Below are 22453 nucleotides of genomic sequence, written 5' to 3' on the forward strand. Positions count from 1 at the left end.
CTGCAGTGAGGCCAAAGACCTCAGTCCTGTGGGAACCTCTCTGATCCTCCAGAGACCTCAGGGACACAAATAAAGCAATCCAACGTACAGAGAAGACAGACATGGAAAAAGTATGTTTGGGTTTTTAGAGACTGTATTAGTCCATTCTTGCATCACTATACACAAATACCTGAGATTGGGTAATTTATAAAGAAAAGAGGTTTAATTGGCTCATGGTTCTGCAAGCTGTACAGGAAGCATGGTGCTGGCATCTGCTCGGCTTCTGGTGAAGCCTCAGGGAGTTTTCGCTCAAGGTGGAAGGCAAAGGGGAAGCAGGCACTTCACATGGTGAAAGCAGGCTCAAGGTGGGGGGAGGTGCCACATACTTTTAAACAACTAGATCTCATGTGAACGCCAAGCGAGAGCTCACTTATCACCAAAGGGATGGCCCAAGCCGTTCATGAGGCATCTGCCTCCGTGATCCAAACACCTCCCAGCAGGCCCACCTCCCACATCAGGGATTACATTTCAACATGGGATCTGGGTGGGGATAAATATCCTAACTATATCAGGGACCATCTCAAAAAAGTGTCCCAGAAGAGCAGGGGTTGGAAGAAAAGGAGTTTTGTGTGAATGCGAGCAGTGCCTTCATGCACATGGAATGTGGGGCCATCCTGGAAGAGGTAACCCTCAGCCACACACACAAGAACGCACCCAAGTGTGTGTGCACACACATGCACAGCCACATGATGGCTTTATATCCCATCTCAATAGCCTGTCCTGAATCCCTTCTTTTGGAAGCAGGAGCTATATCTATCTTTAGCGTTCCTGTAAATACCACAGCACTCAGGACACGGCATGAAACCCAGTGTCTTCTAGAGCAGTCGGTAACTGTCATTAAAGATGGTCCTCCCTAACGTGGGCAGATGAAGCCAGTCCAATGGCTGGCGAGGTACACATGCAGGTGTACAGGCAATGGCGTTGAGTCAGATTTCTCTGGTTGCTATAGTTTCAAGGTCACTGGATGGTAACTAGGCAGCTTTGCTGGTACCTTGTCCCTGTGCTTTCCCTCAAACTCTAAACTGACCTGAGAAACCCCTAACCTGACATGCAACTAGTCCTCTATGCTATATTTCCAGTTGCCATCTTGGACACCTCTACCTACCTTTTGCGGACACAGCGATGTGTCCCAAACTGCAGTCTTGTTCCCTTGCAAACATGTCCTCCACTTGCATCCCTTCCTCACCATTCACTGTGCTGCCCAAACTACAAGCATGAGCATTCGCCTTTTATCCTCGATTCTGGCTCTCTGTCGCGTCAGCGATCCTTCCCCGTGTTGCTGTGGAGATGCTTCCCCGGCACCTACCTGAACCATAGCTGGATGCTGATTGCTCTTTCTGCCTCCTGCTTTTACTCCCACCCTCACCTCCTTCTCCACACTCCTACCACCGATGTCTTCTAAAATGCAAATGTGAGTACATCACTCCCCACTGCAGTATCTGTCAGTGACCCTGAAATGCATTCAAAAAGAAGTACAATATGTTGGCAAGGTCTACCAGTCTTAATTCAGCGTCGTTGTTCCTTCAGTCTCATCTCTGGCCATAACAAAACGTCCTGTGCAGTGCTCTGTCATGCTTCCAAGCCTGACCCCCCTCATCCCAGTCCTGCAGATTTGTCACGTCATGTCCTTCTGATTGCTGGTTTTCTTCTGTTTCCATGCAAGCATGTGAATTCCTTGAGGACAAGGGTAGTGCCTTGTTCACCATGAAATTTCTGGCATCATGCTTTGCACATAATAGTTATCCAACAAATGTGGGTCGAATGAATGAATTGTATGCAACACCGGATCAGGAGCTATGATACAAGTATTTTGGTGGCATAGGCCTGTCTCAGAGAAGCCTCTAAGCCTCCCTAAGAGTTCATGGCCATAAACCAATAGTTTCAGAGCTACTCCTTTTTTGATATGGATATATCTTGGGCTTATTAAATTGAAAGCATATATTTTATTTTTTAAATGTTATTAAGTTAACTAGGGGCATCGCTCCATCCTCAAAATTGTTTTGGAGACACCATTAACCCACCCAAATTATTAATTTAAAAAAGCCATTTATTCCACACAAATAGCTGTTTGAGGCTGTCCTGCTTACCTACAGATATTCGTCTAAGAGCCCATAGACATTCAGACACCCGCAAACACAACTTACTTTCTGGACCTCCCACAACATTCTTCACTTTAGATCTTTTTTTTCTTATCCCCTGTCTTTCAGCTTTCCCATTGCAGAACTGCTGAGAATAATCGAAAATGCTCTGCCTGGCAACTTCCAAGAACAAAACCCCAGGGACTAAGAGAATGCGGTGATTTTTAAGCTGCCAGTTAAGATGTAGCTCCTTCATCATCACAGGTGAAGCACCAATGCCTCTCGCACGTGAAATCCGTACACTCCTAGAGTCTTACTACCTAATGCATTTCCGCAATCCGGGACGCCTGTCATTAGCGTCTCCAATAGTTCTGGGAACGAGGTGGACTGCGGAAGTACTGTATTAAAAAGTTAACGTTTTTCCCTGGGACACCCTCTCCTCACAGCTATTAACGAGGTGAGAGAAATCAGGTGACTCCCAGTCATCATGCAGAGGTTTCCTCACCATTTACGATCCAGTCAAATTAAAGAATAAAAATAAAATCCTATTGGCGCAGCGGCCACCAAGTCTTCGAGGCCTGGCCTCAGTGGGCGGGGCCGAGGCCGGAGGAGAGGGGCTGCACGAGTGGGCGTGACCTCGCGGAAGGAGCTGCGGAGGGCGGGGCCAACGGGGAGCGGCGCGGCTGTCGGGTGGGTGGGACCTCGCCGGAAGAGCTGCGGAGGGCGGGACCAACCAGGAAAGGGCGGGGCTGTCGGGTAGGCGGGACCTTACGAGAGAAACTGCGGAGGGCGGGACCAACTAGGGAGGGGCGGGCCTGTCGGATGGGCGGGACCTCGAGGGAGGATCTACGGAAGGTGGAGCTGGTGAGGGGAGGGGCTAGTCAAGAGGAGGAGCCGGTCGAGGGGAGGGGCTGGTCGAGGGGAGGGGTTTGTCGAGGGGAGGAGCCGGTCGAGAGGAGGGGCCGGTCGAGGGGAGGGGCCGGTCGGGGGGAGGGGCCGTTCGGGGGGAAGGGCCGGTCGAGGGGAGGGGAGGGGTTGGGGGCTGGTTGAGGGGAGGGCAGGGGAGGGGAGGGGAGGGGTTGGGGGCTGGTTGAGGGGGAGGAGAGGGGAGGGAAGGGGAGGGGAGGCGGGGCCTAGCGGGGTCCCGCGAAACAGCCGCTCTCTCGGTTCCCGGGCCTCTCTGTGCGCCTCAGTGCAAAGCGTGCGGGGCACTCTTGACTGCAGCGAGACCTGCGGCGGTGAGGGGGCAAGGCCAGGAGGCCACGGTTCACGCCTCGCCGGCTGCAGAAGTTGTTGCCATACATTTCAAATGTGCATTTCCTACGTCTCACGCTCTGTCTTGCGCCTCCACAGCGGGCCACGGCCCTATCACCGCAATCGCAGCCACACGCTCCCTCCCCTGACTTGGCTCGGCTCTGCTCTGCGGCCAGGCCCGTGCCCTGAGGCCGCGGCCTGCCTTAGGCCGGCTCGCGGCGACTCGCGACGGAGAGCGCGGGTGTGAACGGGTCGCGCGGAGAGGGTGGGGGGAGCGGGGAGCGTTAGGGCACGTGGGGGCGCGTCGACCAATGGCAGGGCGCAGTTGAGGGCAGCGGGGCGGGCCCGGGCGCGGGGGCGGGGCGAGAGGCGAGCAGGCGGGGCGGGGCGGGCGGCCGGCCGGGGGTGGGAGTGCACGCCTCGCCGCCANAAACAGGTCAATTAAGGCCAGCGAGGGGAAAAGACTTGCCCAAGGTCACACAGCAAACCCGGGACAGCGCAGTGGTTCGGACCCCAGGCTCTCACTTCCCCGCCCTCGTCCCAAACAGGGGCCCTGACCACCGCCCCAGGGCCCCCAGGTGGGTTGCGACCCAGGGTGGCCGTGTCTGGGGGTCGGGCCGCGACCTCGCCCGGGGAAGGAGGGGCAAGGCCGTCCGGACGACCAGAGGATGCCCGAGAGGCAGGGCAGAGGATGCTCCGGCTCGCGGGACAGCAAAGCCAGGCGGAGGCGCGGGCGCGGGTCGCAGGGAAAATCCCAGGCGGCCACAGGATAAGCCCTGCTCGGCGGGCGCCCGGCCCCCCCCACCCACCTGCGGCCCCAGCCGAAAGCGGACGGCGGCGGCGGCGGCGGCGGGGGGGGCCGCGGGGGCGCGACGGCCGGGGTGGGGGCGCTGCTGCTGCGGGGGCAGGCGGCGGCAGGGGCGGCGGCGGCGGAGGTGGCCCGCTCCAGCCATGCCGAATAAAAACAAGAAGGAGAAAGTGAGTCCGGGCCCGGCCGGGGGACGGAGGTAGCGGGGAGGGACTGCCGCGGGAGGGCGCGACGGCACCGGGGTCCTGCGCCCGGGCCCCAGCTCAGCCTCCCCGCCCGACACCGCGGGCTCCCCGTCCCCGAGGGCGGCCGGGCCAGGCATACCCTGGCTTCTCTCGCCCTCAAGCCTGGTGGGGGCGGGGAGCCCGGGGATCGCGCCGGAACCGCGGGGCCCAGGCCCGGGCCGCGGGGACCTTCGTGACGGGCCGGGGTTGAGCGTGGAGGGAGGGCGCGGCTCGGGGAGAGGGTCGGAGGGGCGCCGGCCCCCGACAGCGCGCCGTGGGCCTGGGCGGGCAGGTGCGGCCGCCGAGGGGTTTCGCAGCCTCGCAGTCTCCCGGAAAGGAGCTTCAGGGATGGGGGCTGTAGACTCCTGGGGAGAGACCCCTGGACGGGGGAAAGGGAGCGGGAAGGGACCCCGCTGAAAGCTGGTAAGGAATTCTGTGCCGCCCCAGAGGGACGCTCTGAGGCTCTCAAACACTATTATTATCCTGGGTGGCGGCGGCGGTGAGGGCTGCGAGCAAGGGTGCTGCGTTTGCATTCGAGGGGGGCGGGTATGTTTCTGCTTCAGGTGGAGCTCTGTAGCGTAAGAAAGGGATGTGATATGGATCTCAAAATGCCAGAAGCACTGTGTAAAATTGGATATATCTGTTTTCTGCTTGAAGTTTTCAACCTCAAATGCAGATAAAACGAAAGGAATCTGAATGGGGGGTGGGGGGCATTGCACTGTTGGAATCCTAAACAATGTGATATAGAATTTCCTAATGGGATGAATTAAAAATATCAGAAGCTCTAGTTAAGTTGTATAAATCACTTTTAAAACTGCATTTGGCTTATCTGATGTTTACCTGTCTAAAAAGTGAGAAGACTAATTGCCTTTGCTTGATGTTTACCAGGAATCACCAAAAGCAGGGAAGAGTGGAAAAAGTTCAAAAGAAGGACAAGACACAGTAGAATCAGAGGTAACTGTCATCAAATATTGACTTTGTATTTCATACACAGCTTTTAACTTAAGGTAGAAAAACTGAGTGATAAAGCCTAGAATCTTCTAAAATGCTTCTCTCTGTGAGGTTGTTTTTTTTTTGTGGTGTCTTTCATAACCCTCAATTTTAGTTGTTTAGGTATTTACTGTTTTGCTTTGGAAAACTATTAATGATTTTATGAAAATTGTGCTTGCCTATGGAGTTGGTTTGTGGGTCTTTTGGGGGTATTTTGTTTGTTTTTGAGACTGGGTCTCACTTTGTCACCCAGGCTGGAGTGCAGTGGCTCAATCTCTGCTCACTGCTACCCCTCACCTCCCAGGCTCAAGTGATCCTCTTACCTCAGCCTCCCAAGTAGCTGGGACCACAGGCACATGCCCCCACATGCAGCTAATTTTTTTTTTTTTTTAATGGAGTCTCACTCTGCCACCCAAGCTGGAGTGCAGTGGCTCGATCTCGGCTCACTGCAACTTCTGCCTCCTGAGTTCAAGCGATTCTCCTGCCTCAGCCTCCTGAGTAGCTGGGATTACAGGTGCCCACCACCATACCCGGCTAATTTTTGTATTTTTATTAGAGATGGGGTTTCACCATGTTGGTCAGGCTGGTCTTGAACTCCTGACCTCGTGACCTGCCCACCTCAGCCTCCCAAAGTGCTGGAATTATAGGCCTGAGCCACTGTGCCCAGCCTGGAACTGGTATTTTTAAGTTCATTTCCCACACCTCAAACCCAGCAGCCCTCCTGTATAGGTTGGTGTTATGGGGTCTATGGTGGGTGTTGCTATGTTGCTTTTAGCTTTAGGGTCATCCCCCCACCACCGCCACTTCTTTGAAAGCTGCCAGGCGACTCAGTGGTTGGTTCTTTTTCTTCCATCACCTTTGTTTTCCTTCATACTATCTCTGCTACTGACGTCCTGGGCTAGCTCCCTATTTCTGTTGATGATTCCTTGGCCTCTTTCCCCCGTAATGTTGGTATTTGAAAAATTTACCTGATTTTGATATGTTATTGTTGTTCACATTCTGTATGTGTGTGTGTGCACGCCTGTGTGCGTGCACGCGCGTGCACTGGCCACTTGTGAATTTCTTTGCTTCTTGGCTTTGGCCTCATTGAGCAACAGCTGGAATGCCAAGTGAGGACTGCATCTACTTGAACAAGGTTGATACTGTTCCTTCACACCGTGAAGTGCCTTCAGAGGATTTGCAGAGTCACCACTTTCCTTTGCCTTTTCTTCCTTGTGACTTATTGTTGAACTGGAGCACCTGGGGCCAAGGGTTCAGGAGCTGCGTGGACCCAGGCAGAGCTGATGGGTCCTTTTGAATCCATGGGTAGCAGATAATTGGCTTAATAGAGTGTCATTTCTCCAGAGCTGGATCATTGAGGTCCCAGTCTTATCACAAACGACATTTATTTGCCAGTGTCAGACTTCCTCCTGTAAGCCAAATTAGAATGAGTTCAGTTCTGTCTGGGAAGCACAGTGAACTGGCGATGATCTGCAGTGGACTTTTTTTTAGCTCTGCGTTCTCTCTTTTCTATCACTTGGTGTATTCTGAACCTCCCTCCTCTTCAGCAGGTGGTTTATTCCAGCAAATCTGTTGCCCTCCCCAAAGCAAAAAGCAGAAATCCAAAAGGTTCCTTAAATGTCAATAGTTAGGATCATTTGTGCCAGTCTGTCCCTCCCTGTCTTTATAGCAGACAACTGAGGTTTACTGTGCCATGCTTGGATTTCACTTGCTTATTTCTTCCCTGTCACCCTTTTGACTAAATTCATTTAGATGAAGACGAAATGTAGGTGCTTCATGGAGGTGTATGCGATATGCCTTTTTTTTTTTTTTTTTGGTCTTTTGATCTTTCATTAAAACTGCTAAGATTTCTTCTCCCCATAACTTTCTTGCTAATGTACCTATATCCTCTTACTTTAGGGATATTCCTTATACAAAGGAGCATCAATGTGTATATTTCATTTATTCCTATTTTTAGTAGGAAGATCCTGGCTGTAAGGATGAATAATGTTAAGTTTAAACCTGAAAAGTCTGTCAGTAACTCAAAGATACCAAAACCACTACTATGTGAAATGTGTGTTTTGAAAGCAGTTTGCCAGCCATGTAAGACCTGCGGTGTAGCCTGCAGTGCCTGAGTATGATGCCCCACTTGTCTTTTTGTATTTTTTCTAGTGCTACTGTCTAAGAGCTGGAGCTACAGAGCTTGAAATTACCACTGAAAAATACTGAAATGTTGGGCCCTTCACTGCTTCCTCATAAGGATACCAGAGGCAACATGGCATATTAACACTTGGCAGTTCACTGTGTAAATTGTTTTTCAGGAATACAAATTGGGACACTTCTGTTCATTTGACCTTTGAGTTGACCCTTAACTTTTTTATTATTGTTTTTTTTCCCCTCAGTCTTCAGCTGACTGCTTCACTTCTAGTTCCACCCACTTACCAAATATGATTGACTCATGCAGGTGAATTAAACCATTATTGCACACTTTTTCCCTCTCCTCTCTTTCAGTATTACTCTTAACTTGAATATTTTAACCTGAGCGGTTTAAATAGGCTTGACAGTCCCATGCTGCTTTCAAGCCCTTTTATTTTATTTTATTTTATTTTATTTTTGAGACCGAGTTTTGCTCTTGTTCCCATGCTGGAGTGCAATGGCGTGATCTCGGCTCACTGCAGCCTCCACCTCCCGGGTTCAAGTGATCCTCCTGCCTCAGCCTCCCAAGTAGCTGGGATTACAGGCTCCCGCCACCATGCCCAGCTAATTTATGTGTGTGTGTGTGTATTTTTAGTAGAGACAGGGTTTTACCATGTTGGCCAGGCTAGTCTCAAACTCCTGACCTCAGGTGATCCGCCCACCTCAGCATCCCAAAGTGCTGGGATTACAGATGTGAGTCACCATGCACAGCCCCTTTCAAGCCTTTTAACATCATGTCACCTTCACAATGAGCAGTTGCTCCCATTACCCAGTGAACTCACCTTCTGATGGGACAGTTACCCTACTTGGGGCTTCACAGCCTTAAGAGATGTGCAAAGCAGGGACCTGCCCAGGGCAGAGCAGCCAGACGGCATGGAAATAATCCCAACAGAGAAAGCATTCAAGAAGCTGGCCTCTGGTTGACGTAACACACTACTTCAAGTATATGGCAAGTCCGTATAATAAAATCCTGCCTGGCTATTCTTCAGCCTCGTAGAAAGCAAGAAAGCAGGTGGCGTATGTTGCAGAACAATTCTTGGGTAGAACAAGGGGATATTTGATGGTTTGGGTTTTTCAGTAAGAAAGATAAAGTCCTGGAGTATAGGATAGAGTGGTAGAGTGGAAAATATTTCAGCCTGGGGGTTAGAAAATAAACATGCCGATTCTTGCTTTGTCATAAATGATGTCACCTAATTTGTGTGACCCTGTTTTCTCATCCCTAAAATGATTGGATGAGTTTAAGATTAGGCTCTTTTTAAATGTATGGGACAGATGGGGTGCTATCCTTCTTGAAAGACATTTTCCCTGCAGGTATGGCAGGCTGTATCTTTCAGTGTAGCAAAATTCTGTTAAAGGTCATAACTGCTGCCCTGTAACTTTTGCCTTATTCTAGAAACTTCTCTTTCAATGACATGTGTTGGTACATGTTTCTTCTCTTTCAGATAGAATGGTTAATTTTGACTTGTTGCTTATGTACATGTGTCCTGGAAATAAAAGTTTCTTCCCACTCCTTATTGCTGATTTATTTCATAGGAAGTCTAAGGAACGAGGCAACAAATGGGCTCATGGGTCACCTGAAGTTGGAAAATTCTGTGGAGACTAACAAAGGAGACTCACTTTTGAGCATCTGTTCTCAGTGTAACTTTCAAATCTGTGGAAACATAACTAGGCACATTTTCTGATTATTTAGAATGTTAATAAATTGCTCTGAGATTCCTCAAGTCCATTTTGTAAGATCAGACCATAGGTGGGTGGTGTTTCTTTTAAGTTTGTGTACTGTGTCCAATGTTACATTTTTAAAAGTGTTCATGCTTTTTGTAAAGTGATTTGTTTTAAACACATTAAAGGTTGTTTGAGTATTGTCATGTGTTTTACACCTGCTTCAGCTGAGTTTTGTTTGAAAGTCTCTACAGCAACTCTTACATAATATCTGTTGCTGAAGAGAAAGAACAGTCCTCTCTCCAACTCCTTAGCTAGCTTTGCCACCTTCTACCTTTAGTAACAACTTTTTTCCTGTTATAATCTCTCCCTTTACATTCCGGTGCCACCACTCTGATGGTCTAGACCTAGGGAGACTGACAGTCGCCTTGGGTCGCATAGGTGCTAGGCGAGGAGTAATTTTTTTAGAAATTAAAACTGAAATTTAAAAAATATTTATCTAATAATACACCCATTAAATGTTAACAACATTTTTATGAAAAATATCTTTGCAAGAAATACTCCTTCTTTTCACAGTCTCTGTAGCAAGTTTTCACCTGAGTTAGTGGGAGGAAGACAAGGACAGTCCTTTTGTTCAGTATGACCCCTCCAAGGAGGGCTCCTGACACCCTGTAGGCTCATTTCTGAGCTTGGGGCTTGCGCTAGAACCTCCCATGCCTTCGCTTCCATCAGTCTTTTCCCAACTTTTTCCATATAACCCTAAGCTGAACTTCAGTGAAACCCAGAGAAGACCAAGAGAAATAATACTTTAAAAATCTTTTTGAAATTCATATGTAATGATTATGGAGCAAATGGAATCCTTTGCTTTTAATTGCCGCGTCTTGGCTCACTCTTCCCAGCGCCTCCCCATGGTCTTTCCTTAGAGCCCAGGGGCATGGGAAAGAGGTGCTGCAGGGCGGATCCATCCCCCACGGCCACTGCAGCCCAGCGCAGCCCCGAGCTTTGGGGTTGTTAGCAGGCAGCTGTCCTGAGCTTGCTGCCCTTGGGGCATGAGAGAGTGGTGGGTTCTTCCTTAAGTGGCTCCCTCCTCTAGCCCCCATTCCCGTCCTACATCACAAGCTGCAAGGTCGGTAGACCCCAGGTACCTCCTTTGTGACCTCCACCGCTCTAGACCAAGGGTTCCAATCGGAATACTTGACTGTGGGGCCAGATGTTTTGTCGCGGGGCTGCCCAGTGGCCCTGTACTTTGTAGGACATTCACCAGCGTCCCGGGCCTTACCCCTCAATGCCAGTGGCCCACGGCCCCCACCAAGTGTGACGACCAAAATGCCTCCAGACATTGCCTAACATCTCCTGGAGGATCAAATCGCCCCCTGTTGAGCCACTGCACTATGGAGTATGTACATTTGCTTACAAACCATGCCTGGCACATATACATCTCAGCACTGTATTTCCTTTAGAACAGCAGTGAGTGCTTACACAGAAGGGGGATCACTCCTTTATACTCTTCAAAATGATCGAGCACCCCAAAGAGCTTTTATTTAGTGGGTTATGTATATATACTGATATTTTTCCTTAGAAATTAAAGCTGAAAGTTTTTAAATAGTTCAGCTAATAATAACAATAACACCCATCACATGTCGGCATAAAAAACATTTATGTGGAAAGAATTTTTTTTTTAATTTGCTGAGAAAAGTGGCATGGCTCTGTTTTTGCAAATCTCTTTAACATCTGGCTCTGTCGAAGGTAGCTGTCTGCCCCTGCACGCAAGCTGTTCTGATTTTGTATGTGTAGCCTGTGAAAAACTCCCCATAATGACACTTTAAAGGGCAAATCACGTCTTCATGTTATCATAAAAGCAGTTTTGACCTTGTGGACCCCTGAAAGGGTCAAGGGACACCCTCCGGTCCCCAGACCACACTTTGAGAACCACTGTTTTAGAATACTCTTCCCCCATCCTCTGCTGGCCATCTGACTCCTTTCATCGTTTTTTTTGTGTGTGGGTTTTTTTTTTTTTTTTTTTTTTGGAGATGGAGTCTCGCTGTGTCACCCAGGCTGGAGTGCAGTGGCGCAATCTTGGCTCACTGCAAGCTCTGCCTCCCAGGTTCATGCCATTCTCCTGCCTCAGCCTCCCAAGTAGCTGGGACAACAGGCGCCTGCCACCACACCCAGCTCATTTTTTTTGTATTTTTAGTAGAGATGGGGTTTCACCGTGTTAGCCAGGATGGTCTGGATCGCCTGACCTCGTGATCTGCCCTCCTCAGCCTCCCAAAGTGCTGGGATTATAGGCATGAGCTACCGTGCCCGGCCCCTTTCATCTTTGTAGCTCCAACTTAAGCTCATCTATCCAGAAACGTCAGTGAAGCTGTTTCTCACCATCTTGGACTATGCATTTTCCATCTTTTAAATGCTTATAGCAATTACTTACTAGACCAGTGGCTGGCTGTGCATAGTTCTCTGCCACGTATCCTGTGTTAGATGACCTTTGTTCCCCTGTGACTTGCCTTCCTAGCTAGATTCAGTCCTCGAAGGCATCAGTTGAGTTTGATTCTTCTTTGATCTTGCCGTATATATTAGGACCTAGAGTCAAGAAGTATTGAGTTGGTGGGTTCTGAAAGTACTGAAAAGGAGAGCTTCAAATCAGTTAGGTTGCTGATTTTTCTGATACTGTAAATTAGCAACAACAATAAAACAACTTGTTTATTAAGAGGCTTATATATCACTTTTTTGATCCAATAAGGGAATTTTAATGTAGAATTTTTATTCAGTGTAATTCATTTTAAATAAATAACATTATTCTAAAGCAGAAGATTATGGTATTTAGGTCTTTTTCTAATGTCTGGTAAAAAATTTAAAAACTAGAGTATTTTGGTTTTTTCTTAGTTTTCTTTTACATACTTAGTGGAAAAAAGTGTAGTCTCATAAGATCTTGGTTAAAAGGTCAGTGGTAAAAAGTATAACCTCATAAGATCTTATTTTAATTAAAGCATTTCAAAATAGGATTTCCATTTAAATACAGTTACGCATCGCTTAATGAGGGGGGTACATTCTGAGAGCTCCGCTGTTAGGCGATGTTGTCATTTTGTAAACATGATGGCATGTGCTTAACACAAACAGGTGGTACAGTCTGCTACACACCTAGGGCCTAGGGAATAGCCTGTCACTCCAGGCTACACACCTGTGCAGCATGTCATTGTACTGAACCCTGTAGGCACCTGTAACACAATGGCAAGCATTTGTATATCTAAACATAGAAAAGATACCATAAAAATATGGTGTTATAATCTAAGGCACCAGCATCATTTGTGCAGTGTGTTGTTAAATGTTGGTATGTGGCAGTGACTGTAAAGGTTTCCCTGTGATCTTTTGTGCTTTGTATATCTTAATTTAAATTTATTTTGGGAATGTTTCTCAGTAGAGCATAGTTACATATCTATTTAATGTGTTTTATAAGATAGGTTTTGTTTTGAGCACGTCTTGTTCTGTGCGAGCACTGTGTTGAGGATTGAGGAGATAAAAAAGAATAAGGAAGTATTGACCTGTTAGGAACGGAAGTATTGGCCGTTCCCATCATTTTTGAAGTGTAGCACCTGTTGCTTCTGGACATCCAGTACACTTAGGAGTAACTTGGCCCCCATTCAGTTAGATCTTGTTGTCCTTGAGTGGATGGGACAAGATGGAAGCCATTTCATGTAAAGAGCCACCTGGAGTTTTGGGTGAGAAAATCAGATGCTTTAAAGCATCTAAGCAGACACAGGCTCACCACTAAATTATGGAGCTCCAGAAAGCCAGTGGATCCTAGGGTGTGTATTATGGTTAAGGCCAGTAGATAAGATCAGCATTCCTCTCCCTCTTTCAGTAAAAGCTTCGCTACAGTATATGCAATTCTAGAAAGAGCTCATCAAGCAAATGATATGAAATCTGAAGTTTTCCAGTTCAAGAAAGATGCTCAAAGTTCCTACATTAAAGCAACAGCAGGGTGAACAGCAGCTTATGGCCCTGCCATGTGATGGTGGAAGGGTTTCCACCTGCATCCTTAGTGGAGCTGAGTGAGTCCGTCTGCCACCAACATGAAATGCGGTGATGTTTTCCTAAGTCACAGGAAGATTCATCTGGAATATTTCCATTTGAAGACAGGTCTCCAGTGTTTCCTAAAACACTGGGTACCTGCCGAAGGGCAGGGCACAGCGGTGTCTGATTTAGCACAACGTCCTATCTAAGCACCTCGCACGTTCCTATCAGTGTGTTGTGTTAAGCAGAGACTCTCCAGTGCTCCTGCAGTGAAACAAGTGCTGCTTCCCAAACCCAGACAACATTGTCATCTTCATGTTCTCCACCTGGGGGAGTGAGAGAACAAGCCTGGAAATTAAGCTCTCCAGAAGGGGAAAAAATTGCTTTATTAAGGACATTTGGCTTTGTCTTCATCTTGTATGTGTGTGTGTGTGTGTGTGTGTGTGTGTGTGTTTGAGATGGAGTCTCACACTGTCACCCAGGCTGGAGTGCAGTGGCGCGATCTTGGCTCACCACAACCTCCGCCTCCCGAGTTCAAGCTGTTCTCCTGCCCCAGCCTCCCAAGTAGCTGGGATTACAGGTGCGTGCCACCACACTGTCTGGTATATATTTTTTTAATATAAGATTGAGCAGCCGGGCGCGGTGGCTCATGCCTATAATCCCAGCAATTTGGGAGGCCCAGGCGGGTGGGTCACGAGGTCAGGAGTTCAAGACCAGCCTGGCCATGATGGTGAAACCCCATCTCCTCTAAAACTACAAAAATTAGCTGGGCGCAGTGGCAGGCACCTGTAATCCCAGCTACTCGGGAGGCTGAGGCATGAGAATCGCTTGAACCTGGGAGGCAGAGGTTGCAGTGAGCTGAGATTGCACCACTATACTCCAGCCTGGGTGACAGAGTGAGACTCCACCTCAACAGCAACAACAACAAAAATGGCCCTCAAGAGATTAATTTCAGATACCCTGCAGCCTGCAGGTGTTAGCTCTGACCAAGGGCTGGCATTGCCCAGTAGTAAAATCAAAGTACTAAGGGGCTCTGAAGGGGTTAGACCTGCCCTGGCCAAGATGTTCATTGTTTGCTGCATATGGCTATTTTAAATTTAAATTTAAATTAATGAAAGTTAAAATTATGTAAATAATTCAGTCCCTCAGTTGCACAGGCCACATTTCAGATGCTCAGTAGCCACATGTGGCCAGCAGCTACTCTGTGGACCAGCAGATGTGGAACATTTGCAGCTTCACAGAAAGTTCTATTGGACAGAGCTACTTCAGACCCTAACAGTATTTTCCAAAATAATTCTTATGTGAGTGTATTTAATTTAGTTTAACGTATTTTGTTATCTATCACTCTTCATATGAAATATCAAATTTAAGGTTAAATTTAAAGGAAGAGAAGGCATATATTGGCAAAAGAGAAGAGCGAGAAGAAGAGGGAGTGTGTGGTGAGACGGGAGGGAGGCCCTGTCTGCTGGTTGGTCTGTGGTTGGCCTACACCTGATACCCATATGAGAAAGACTCCATTGCCCATAAGAGTGGGACCTGGACAGACCCAAGAGCGGTTAAGACCTTTTGTCCTCCTAGTCTTTTATAGACATTTTCTCTTATTTATTTATTTATTTTGGGGCCAAAACACACATGGTTAAAAAATACAGTAATACAGCTGGGTGCAGTGGCTCACGCCTGTAATCCTAGCACTTTGGGAGGCCGAGTCGGGCGGATCACCTAAGGTCAGGAGTTCAAGACCAGCCTGGCCAACATGGTGAAACCTCGTCTCTACTAAAAATTTTTTTAAAAAAATAAAAAATAAAATTAGCCAAGCGCGGTGGCATGTGCCTGCTGTCCCACCTATTCAGCAGGCTGAGGCAGGAGAATCCCTTGAACCCGGGAGGCAGAGGTTGCAATGAGCCGAGATTGCACCACTGCACTCCAGCCTGGGTGACAGAGTGCAACTCTGTCTCAAAAAATAAATAGATAAATAAATAAATAATACGGAAATCAAGCTTCTCCCTTCATCTTCCTCCCGTTCTCAGACCTGCTTCACAGAGCACAGCCGCTTTGACTGTCCTGCTGATTAGGAATGGGGCCACTGTCCAGATCAGGGAAGCTGTGCAGTGTGGCAGAGGCTGGGCTCTGGAGTCAGGTCCCCCTTCTGTCCCCTGGAGGGATCATACCCTCTCTCTGTATCATGTTCCTGTTTATCTTGGCTGTTTTCTCTGACATTGCGGCTTCCCTCCAGGGGATTCCTTCATTCTCAGTCATCCCGCAGGTTCATTCTGACATCCAGCATGTGCTGAGCACCATGGAGAGTGCAGAGTTCCTGCACTCGTGGACTGTGCCTCCAGGGAGGGCACAAAAACAGAGTGCGGTGCTGCAGGTGTTTTCCGCAGGGCACTAGTGACATTGGGCGTGAGAGTGTCTCACCTTTGCAGAGCAGTGGCCCTGGGGATCTCAACACCATGGTGACAACCAAAGCCCCTCACATGGCTCCACACACTGCTGGTGGACAGGACCCTCTGGCAGCCCCTCTGCTGGAGATTGGGAGGCTGCTTCAAGGGGTCAGGGATGGTCTCACCAAGCAGGTGACATGCAAAGTGAAAATGTAAATGTCAAGAAGGAGGCCACAGTGCAAAGATCTAGGGCAAGATATTCACTCAGCCAGAGGCAGCAGGTAGTGCAGAGGCCCCATGGAAGAAGTGAGTGTGTCGTGTCCACTGCCAGGTGTTCAGTTGGCGAAGGAGAAGTGAGGGTAGGCAGAGCGGGAGGGATGGAGGCAGGGAGCCGGGCACAGACAAGGTGGGGCAGGGTCTTCTGAACTGCCGCCTCTGCAGGGTTTTGGGATTTTGGTGAGGAGGGGGAGTTGTTCTGGGGTTTTGTTTTTAGAGACAGGGTCTCACTCTGTTGCCCAGGCTGGAGTGCCGTAGTGCAGTCATAGCTCACTGCAGCCTTGAACTACTGGGCTCGAGCAATCCTCCCGCCTCAGCCTCCCAAGTGGCTGAGACTACAGGTGTGTACCACCATGCCCAGCTGATTTTTGTATTTTTTTTTGTAGAGAAGGGATCTCACTGCGTCTCCCAGGCTAGTCTGAAACTCCTGGCCTCAAGCGATCCTCCTACCTCGGCCTTCCAAAGTGCAGGGATTACAGGCATGAACCACTGAGTCTAGTTGGGCTTTGAGTTTTTATTCTGAGGGAAGCCACTAGGGTGTTTTGAGTAGGGAAGTAAGAGGATCTTCCTATTTGCTGTGTGGGAACAAGGGGCAAGAGCTGAACAAGGAGACCAACTGGAAGACTCTGCTTCTCAGATGAAGGGTTTCTTTGTTCACACAGGCAAGGATGAGGCACTGGCACAGCTGGCCGCGGGCGGGCTTGTCAGCTGACCACTTGCTTTAGAGGCCTTGGCTGAGAGCTGGCTCTTGTGACTTTTGGCCCCTAGAGACTAAACTGCAGAGAATTTGCTTTGAGGTGCCGGCTCCTGCATTAGCAGCCTTAGTTTTTCCTCGACAGACTGGTTTCTTTGGAGAATCCCTTTTTCTTGTCACAACCACTCAGTTTACTGATGTTCTGCAGAGGAGGTGTGTGGGGATAAGGTGGCTATGGACAGATCAGTATTCAGACCTAACATCAATCTCCTTTTCAGCTGCATATCTCACTCCTATCCTCTGCTATACCCAGTCTCCGAGTGCGTGGCCTCAGGGGGATTCTGTAGGGACAGAGCACCTGCTTTCTCCCTGCAGCCCCACCCTGCTTTGTGGTTGCCAGATGGAAGTTGCATCTGTTGACTGTTCCTATGCTGAGATGCACCAGTGACTGCCTCCGCAGATCTTTTTATTACTGGAGGTCGTAACTTGCCTCTTCCTTCACTGTCACTTGTAAGGCAGGCTCAGGAGGTTTGCTGATTGTGAGTGCATCATCAGACTTGATCAGGGAAATCTGTCCTGTTTTCCATTATTTCTTCCTCTCATCCAGAAACTGTTGTCCTGGCACAAGAATCAGTAAACCTTTTTCTGTAAAGGGCCATATAGTAAATATTCAAGGCTTTAGGGGGCACGTGGTCTCTACTGCAACTACTTAACTCTTGCTGTTGCAGCAAGAGAGAAGTCGTAGACAGTAGGTGGATAAATAGACATGACTGTATGCCAACAAAACTTTATTTACAAAAATAACCAGGAGGCCAGATGTGGCTCATGGGCTGTGGCTTCCCCAGCCCCGGCCTACTGGAATCCAAATCAGGTTCAGCACTTGGAGAAGCTGCTGCTATGGATCCCTGGGCCCGTATCTGAAACCAGTACTAGTTATGGTCTGTGGAAGAGGTATCTTTTGTGTTTAACTCTATTCAGCATCTAAGAGATACTGAGAGATCAGTGATTTGGCCCTGCCCACCTGAACAATAAATATCTTATATCTAGTTGTGAATTTTTAGAATTGCAGTGTTTAAATGAAGAGAAAGAACGGCTTGTTTCATTTGGTAATTCCTTACATGATAAAACATCTAGGAGAGAGGCTTTGTCACAAATCCAGTTGCCCATTTTGCTGTTTCCATGAAATATTTCAAAGTAGAGAGACTAATAGACATCCATGTATCTGCTGCACAGATTGCCTTTTTACTCCAAATATATTGGGGTGCTGTTGCCTGGCTGCATGGAAGGTTGTGCGCTGTGAGGGCAGCTGGACACTTGGACTTGCTGTGTCTCTGTTAGAAACTAATGGGGTGTTGTCCCTGAGCGTGAGGGACGCCTCTGGCGTCATTTCCTCTACCTGAGGAAGTGCGGCCACGCTTGTTGGGAAGACTTGGGAGAGAGAGGGCCATGTACCACTGAGGCAGGCGACGCCCTTTGCCTTTGGACCTCCCTGGGCCTGGCAGCGGGGCTGGGCTCGGGGCCAGCAGCTCATCTACCCTGGCTGGGAACCTGAACTCCTGCATAATTTCAAGGCCCATCTGGGCAGCACCTTGCCTTGCCATGTGGACTGGCCACCTCATCTTCCATCCTCTCCAGACACTCCCACCACATCCTTCCCCCCAGCCACAGACTCCAGAATCCCAGATCCTCACAGCAATAGACACCTCCACCCCCAGGGACCCCGTGTCTCTTCAGTGGAGAGGCTCTGGGAAGGGGAGGGAACGACTTCCTCTTTATTCCCGTAGCTTCCATTTGAGTGGCCGACAAGTGTTTCAAATAGCATTTCAGATTGTGGCCCCCCATCCACTCCACCCCCGCCTTCCTCCTAGAAAATGCAGCTGCTGCTCGGGTGCAGCCACTGTTCAGACAGGTGGGGGCCGCAGTGCTCTCTTGGAACCCTCCGAGACCACCGACTTTCAGTGGCTTCTACTGAAGGGAAAGGCCAACTATTTTGATTTGGGTTTGACAGATAATCTGAGTTCAAAAAATAATTTCCCATCATTAAGCCAGACATCAAGAGGCTAAAGTAAATTCTAGGTCATCTCTCCCCTCACTGAGTGGGTAGAATAAAATAAAACTCCCCATAACCAGCATTCCAGAAGAGGGCGAATGGGGAAGAATCAAGTCCTTTTTTTCAGATGTTGCCCAAGCCGGATCGCTAAACAGTATCATACTTCTTTACAGCGATTTCTTATCGCTTTAAGATAGATATCCAGTTTTTATTTCAGGAGTAAGCACTTAAACTGAGGAAGCACACCTGTTGTTTCTCACTTCGCGTTCAGCCAACACTAATGCCTTCTCTGTGCCGAGAACAGCTGATCCTCCCAAAGCATGTGTGTCTCCCTGGCTTCGTGGGGCCCTTGCTGTTGTCACCATAAGCCCCGAAGACTCAAGGATGCTGAGGGTAGTGCAGCCCTCTCCACCACCTATTCCAGAAAGCCCCCCTCACCCCAAAAGGAAACCCCATTTGCACTAGCAGTCACTCCTCACTCCCCTTCCCCCAGCCTCTGGCAACCACCAGTCTGCTCTCTATGAATTTGCCGATTCTGAATAGTTCATAGAAATGGAATCATGCAATATTTGTCCTTCTGTGTCTGGCTTCTTTTACTTCGCAGAATGCTTTCAGGGTCCATCCGTGTTGTAGCAAGTGTCATACCTCATTCCCTTTTTTTTTTTTTTTTTGAGATGGAGTCTCGCTCTGTTGCCAGGCTGGAGTGCAATGGCATGATCTCGGCTCGCTGCAACCTCCGCCTCCCAGGTTCAAGCGATTCTCCCGCCTCAGCCTCCTGAGTAGCTGGGACTACAGGTGCACACCACCACGCCCAGTTAATTTTTGTATTTTTAGTAGAGAGGGGGTTTCACCATGTTGACCAGGATGGTCTCGATCTCCTGACCTCATGACCCGCCTGCCTTGGCCTCCCAAACCCTCATTTCTTTTTATAGCTAATATTCTATCGTTTGGATATAGCACATTTCGTTTCATCAGTTGATGGAAATTTGAGTTGTTTCTACCTTTTGGCTATTGTGAATAATGCTGCTGTGAACATTGTGTACAGATTTTTGTTTGAACACTTTGTTTTCAGTTCTTTTGGGTATATGCCTAGGAGTGAGATTGCTGGGTCATATGGATGGTAATTTTTGTGTGTGTGTTTGAGATAGTCTCTCTCTGTTGCCCAGGCTGGAGTGCAGTGGCGCTATCTCAGCTCACTGCAACCTCTGACTCCTGGGATCAAGCGATTCTCCTGCCTCAGCCTCCCAAGTAGCTGGGATTACAGGCAAACACCACCATGCCCGGCTAATTTTTGTATTCTTAGTAGAGATGGGGTTTCACCATGTTGGCCAGGCTGGTCTCGAACTTCCGACCTCAGGTGATCTTCCCGTCTCGGCCTCCCAAAGTGTTGGGATTACAAGCATGAGCTACCGTACCTGGCTTTGGATGGTAATTTTAAGTTTAACTTGCTGAAGAACCACCAAACTGTTTTCCTTATCAGCTGCCCCATTTTACATTCTCACCACGATAGACAGGGGTTCCAATTGTTGTTCCACGTCCTTTATGACACTTGTCTTTTTGTTGAGACAGGGTCTCATTCTGTCACCTAGACTGGAGTGCGATGGTACAATGATAGCTCACTGCAGCCTTGAATTCCTGGGCTCAAGCTATCCTCTCGCCTCAGCTTCCTGAGTAGCTGGGACTACAGGTGCATGCCACCACAACTGGCTATTTTTTTCTTTTTAATGGAGAAAAGGGGTCTCACTATATTGCCCAGGCTAGTCTTGAACTTACGGGCTCAAGCAATCCTCCCAAAGTGCTGGGGTTAGAGGCGTGAGCCTGGCCATGCTAACATGTTATTTTTCAATTTGAAAAAGAATAGGTATCCCAGCGGGTGTGAAGTCATTGTAATTTTCATTTACATTTCCCTGACATCTAAAGGTGGTGGGCGTCTTTTCATGTGCTTGTTTGGCCATTTGTATATCTTTTTTGGTGAAATGTCTGTTCAAGTCCTTTGCCTATTTTTTAATCGGGTTTTCTTTTTGTTATTGAGTTGTTAGAGTTCTTTTCATATTCTGGATACTAGACCCTTATGTAATTTGCAAATATGCTCTCCCATTCTGTGGGTTGTCTTTTCACTTTCTTAATAGTGTCCTCTGCACAAAAATGTTTAATTTTTATGAAGTCTGGTTTATCTGTTTTCTTTTTAGTTGCTCGTGCCTTTGGTGTCATAGCTAAGGAACCATTATCAAATCCAGGGTCATGAAGCTTTACCTTTGTATTCTTCTAAGAGTTGTGTGGTTTCAGCTCTTCTGTTTAGGTTTGTGATCCATGTTGAATTAGATTTTTTCCTGTGGTGTGAGGGGGGATTCAACTTCATTCTTGTCCATGTGGCTCTCCATTTGTCCCAGCATCATTTGTTAAAGAGACTGTTCTTTCCCCAGTGAATGGGCTTGGCTCTCAATTGTATTCCATCAGTCTGTATGTCTATCCTTATGCCAGTATCATACTACCTTGAGCCAAATGCACTTTTAAAAGATCTGAGGCTGGGTGCAGTGGCTCACCACACCTGTAATCCTAGCACTTTGGGAGGCCACAGTGGGAAGATTGAGCTCAGGAGTTCAAGACCAGGCTGGACAACGTAGTGAGACCTTGTCTCTACAAAAAACACAAAAATTAGCCAGACATGGTGGCGAGTGCCTGTAGACTAAGCTACTCAGGAGGCTGAAGGAGGAGAATCACTTGAGCCCAGCAGGTTGAAGCTGCAGTGAGCCATGGTTGTGCCACTGTACTCCAGCCTGAGTGACAGACAGACCCTGTCTCAAAAAAAAAAAATTAATTAAAAATAAATAAAATATCTGAAAAGACATACAAAACTAGGTTTTGTCTGGGAGGACAAGTAGTTTGGTATTGCTGGAACATCAGGTGTGCATGGAAGTGGTTGTGTGAAGGCTGGAATTAAAGACCTGAGAGACGGTGACTGTGTGAAGGAGATGCAGCAAGCTCTGGAGCCTCCTGAGTGTTGCCAGATAACGGGGACATGAGATGTGTCCGTGCTCTCAACAAGCTCAGAATCTCTTTGTAGAAGCAGACGTGGGATTCCAAGCCTGACGTTAAGTGTAAGGGAACCCTCCTAAGAACACTGAGGAGATGGTGGGGCCTGACTGCATGTGTGAGGAGTGGGGAACACGTTAAAGAGAATGGCGTTTGAGCTAGAGCTGAAGGCTGAGTAGATCAAAAGCTTTGTGTGGGGGTGAGAGTTTGGAAACGGGAAGAGGGCATTTCATGCTGGAGAAACAGGCATTGAAACAGGGCAGGGTCAGAAGACATTTGAGAATCTGAGAGTGGCCCAGCATTCCTGAAATAAAGGAGAGATGAGTCCTGGAAAAATAAGTGTAGGGGAGACAGCGGCCGAGCTCAACCCCATGCTTTGGAGTTTGAACTTTCTCCTGCAGGCAGTGGGGAGCCGCTGGCATCTCGTGAGCAGGGCAGTGGTCTGATGGACCTTTAGAAAAGTCAGTCCGGTAACCGTATGAAAATATGATCGGAGGCAGCTGTGGTCACCACTGTACCACCAACACTGAAAATATGATTGGGAGAAAGATGAGGGAAGGTGTTCTGATTGTCTGGTCTACAGGAGCTGGGGTTAATGCAGGGCGGAATAACGTGTTCATTTGAACTATTTTCACATACACAGTAGTCGAGGGAATCATATAGGGAAGCCCCAGGTCCCTCTTGCCCAGCCTTGGCCGTCATCCACATGCAACCCGGCTTGTCTTATCCAGGCCTCCTCCTCCACGGGCATGGCCCTCTTCCCACACTACATTATTTT

At 48.4% G+C, this 22453-nt stretch overlaps 1 protein-coding gene across 4 annotated transcripts in view; it reads left to right on the top strand.

Annotated features, from left to right (window-relative positions):
* Positions 1 to 2874: 2874 nt before the first annotated feature.
* Positions 2875 to 22453, top strand: part of PPP2R5C (protein phosphatase 2 regulatory subunit B'gamma) — a 169182-nt gene continuing 149603 nt past the window's right edge. For 2 of the 4 annotated variants that reach the window (XM_025391320.1, XM_025391322.1), the window contains exons 1-2: positions 4235 to 4349; positions 5292 to 5357. In XM_025391320.1, the coding sequence (XP_025247105.1) occupies positions 4323 to 4349; positions 5292 to 5357 (93 nt within the window). In that variant the 5' untranslated portion in view covers positions 4235 to 4322. Of the gene's footprint in view, positions 2982 to 4234; positions 4350 to 4805; positions 4827 to 5291; positions 5358 to 22453 lie in introns of those variants that run through there. The other 2 variants (XM_025391321.1, XM_025391326.1) reach the window with 2 other exon arrangements.

This window comes from Theropithecus gelada, chromosome 7b (genome assembly GCF_003255815.1).
Source record: "Theropithecus gelada isolate Dixy chromosome 7b, Tgel_1.0, whole genome shotgun sequence".
In the NCBI taxonomy this organism is placed as follows: Eukaryota; Metazoa; Chordata; class Mammalia; order Primates; family Cercopithecidae; genus Theropithecus; species Theropithecus gelada.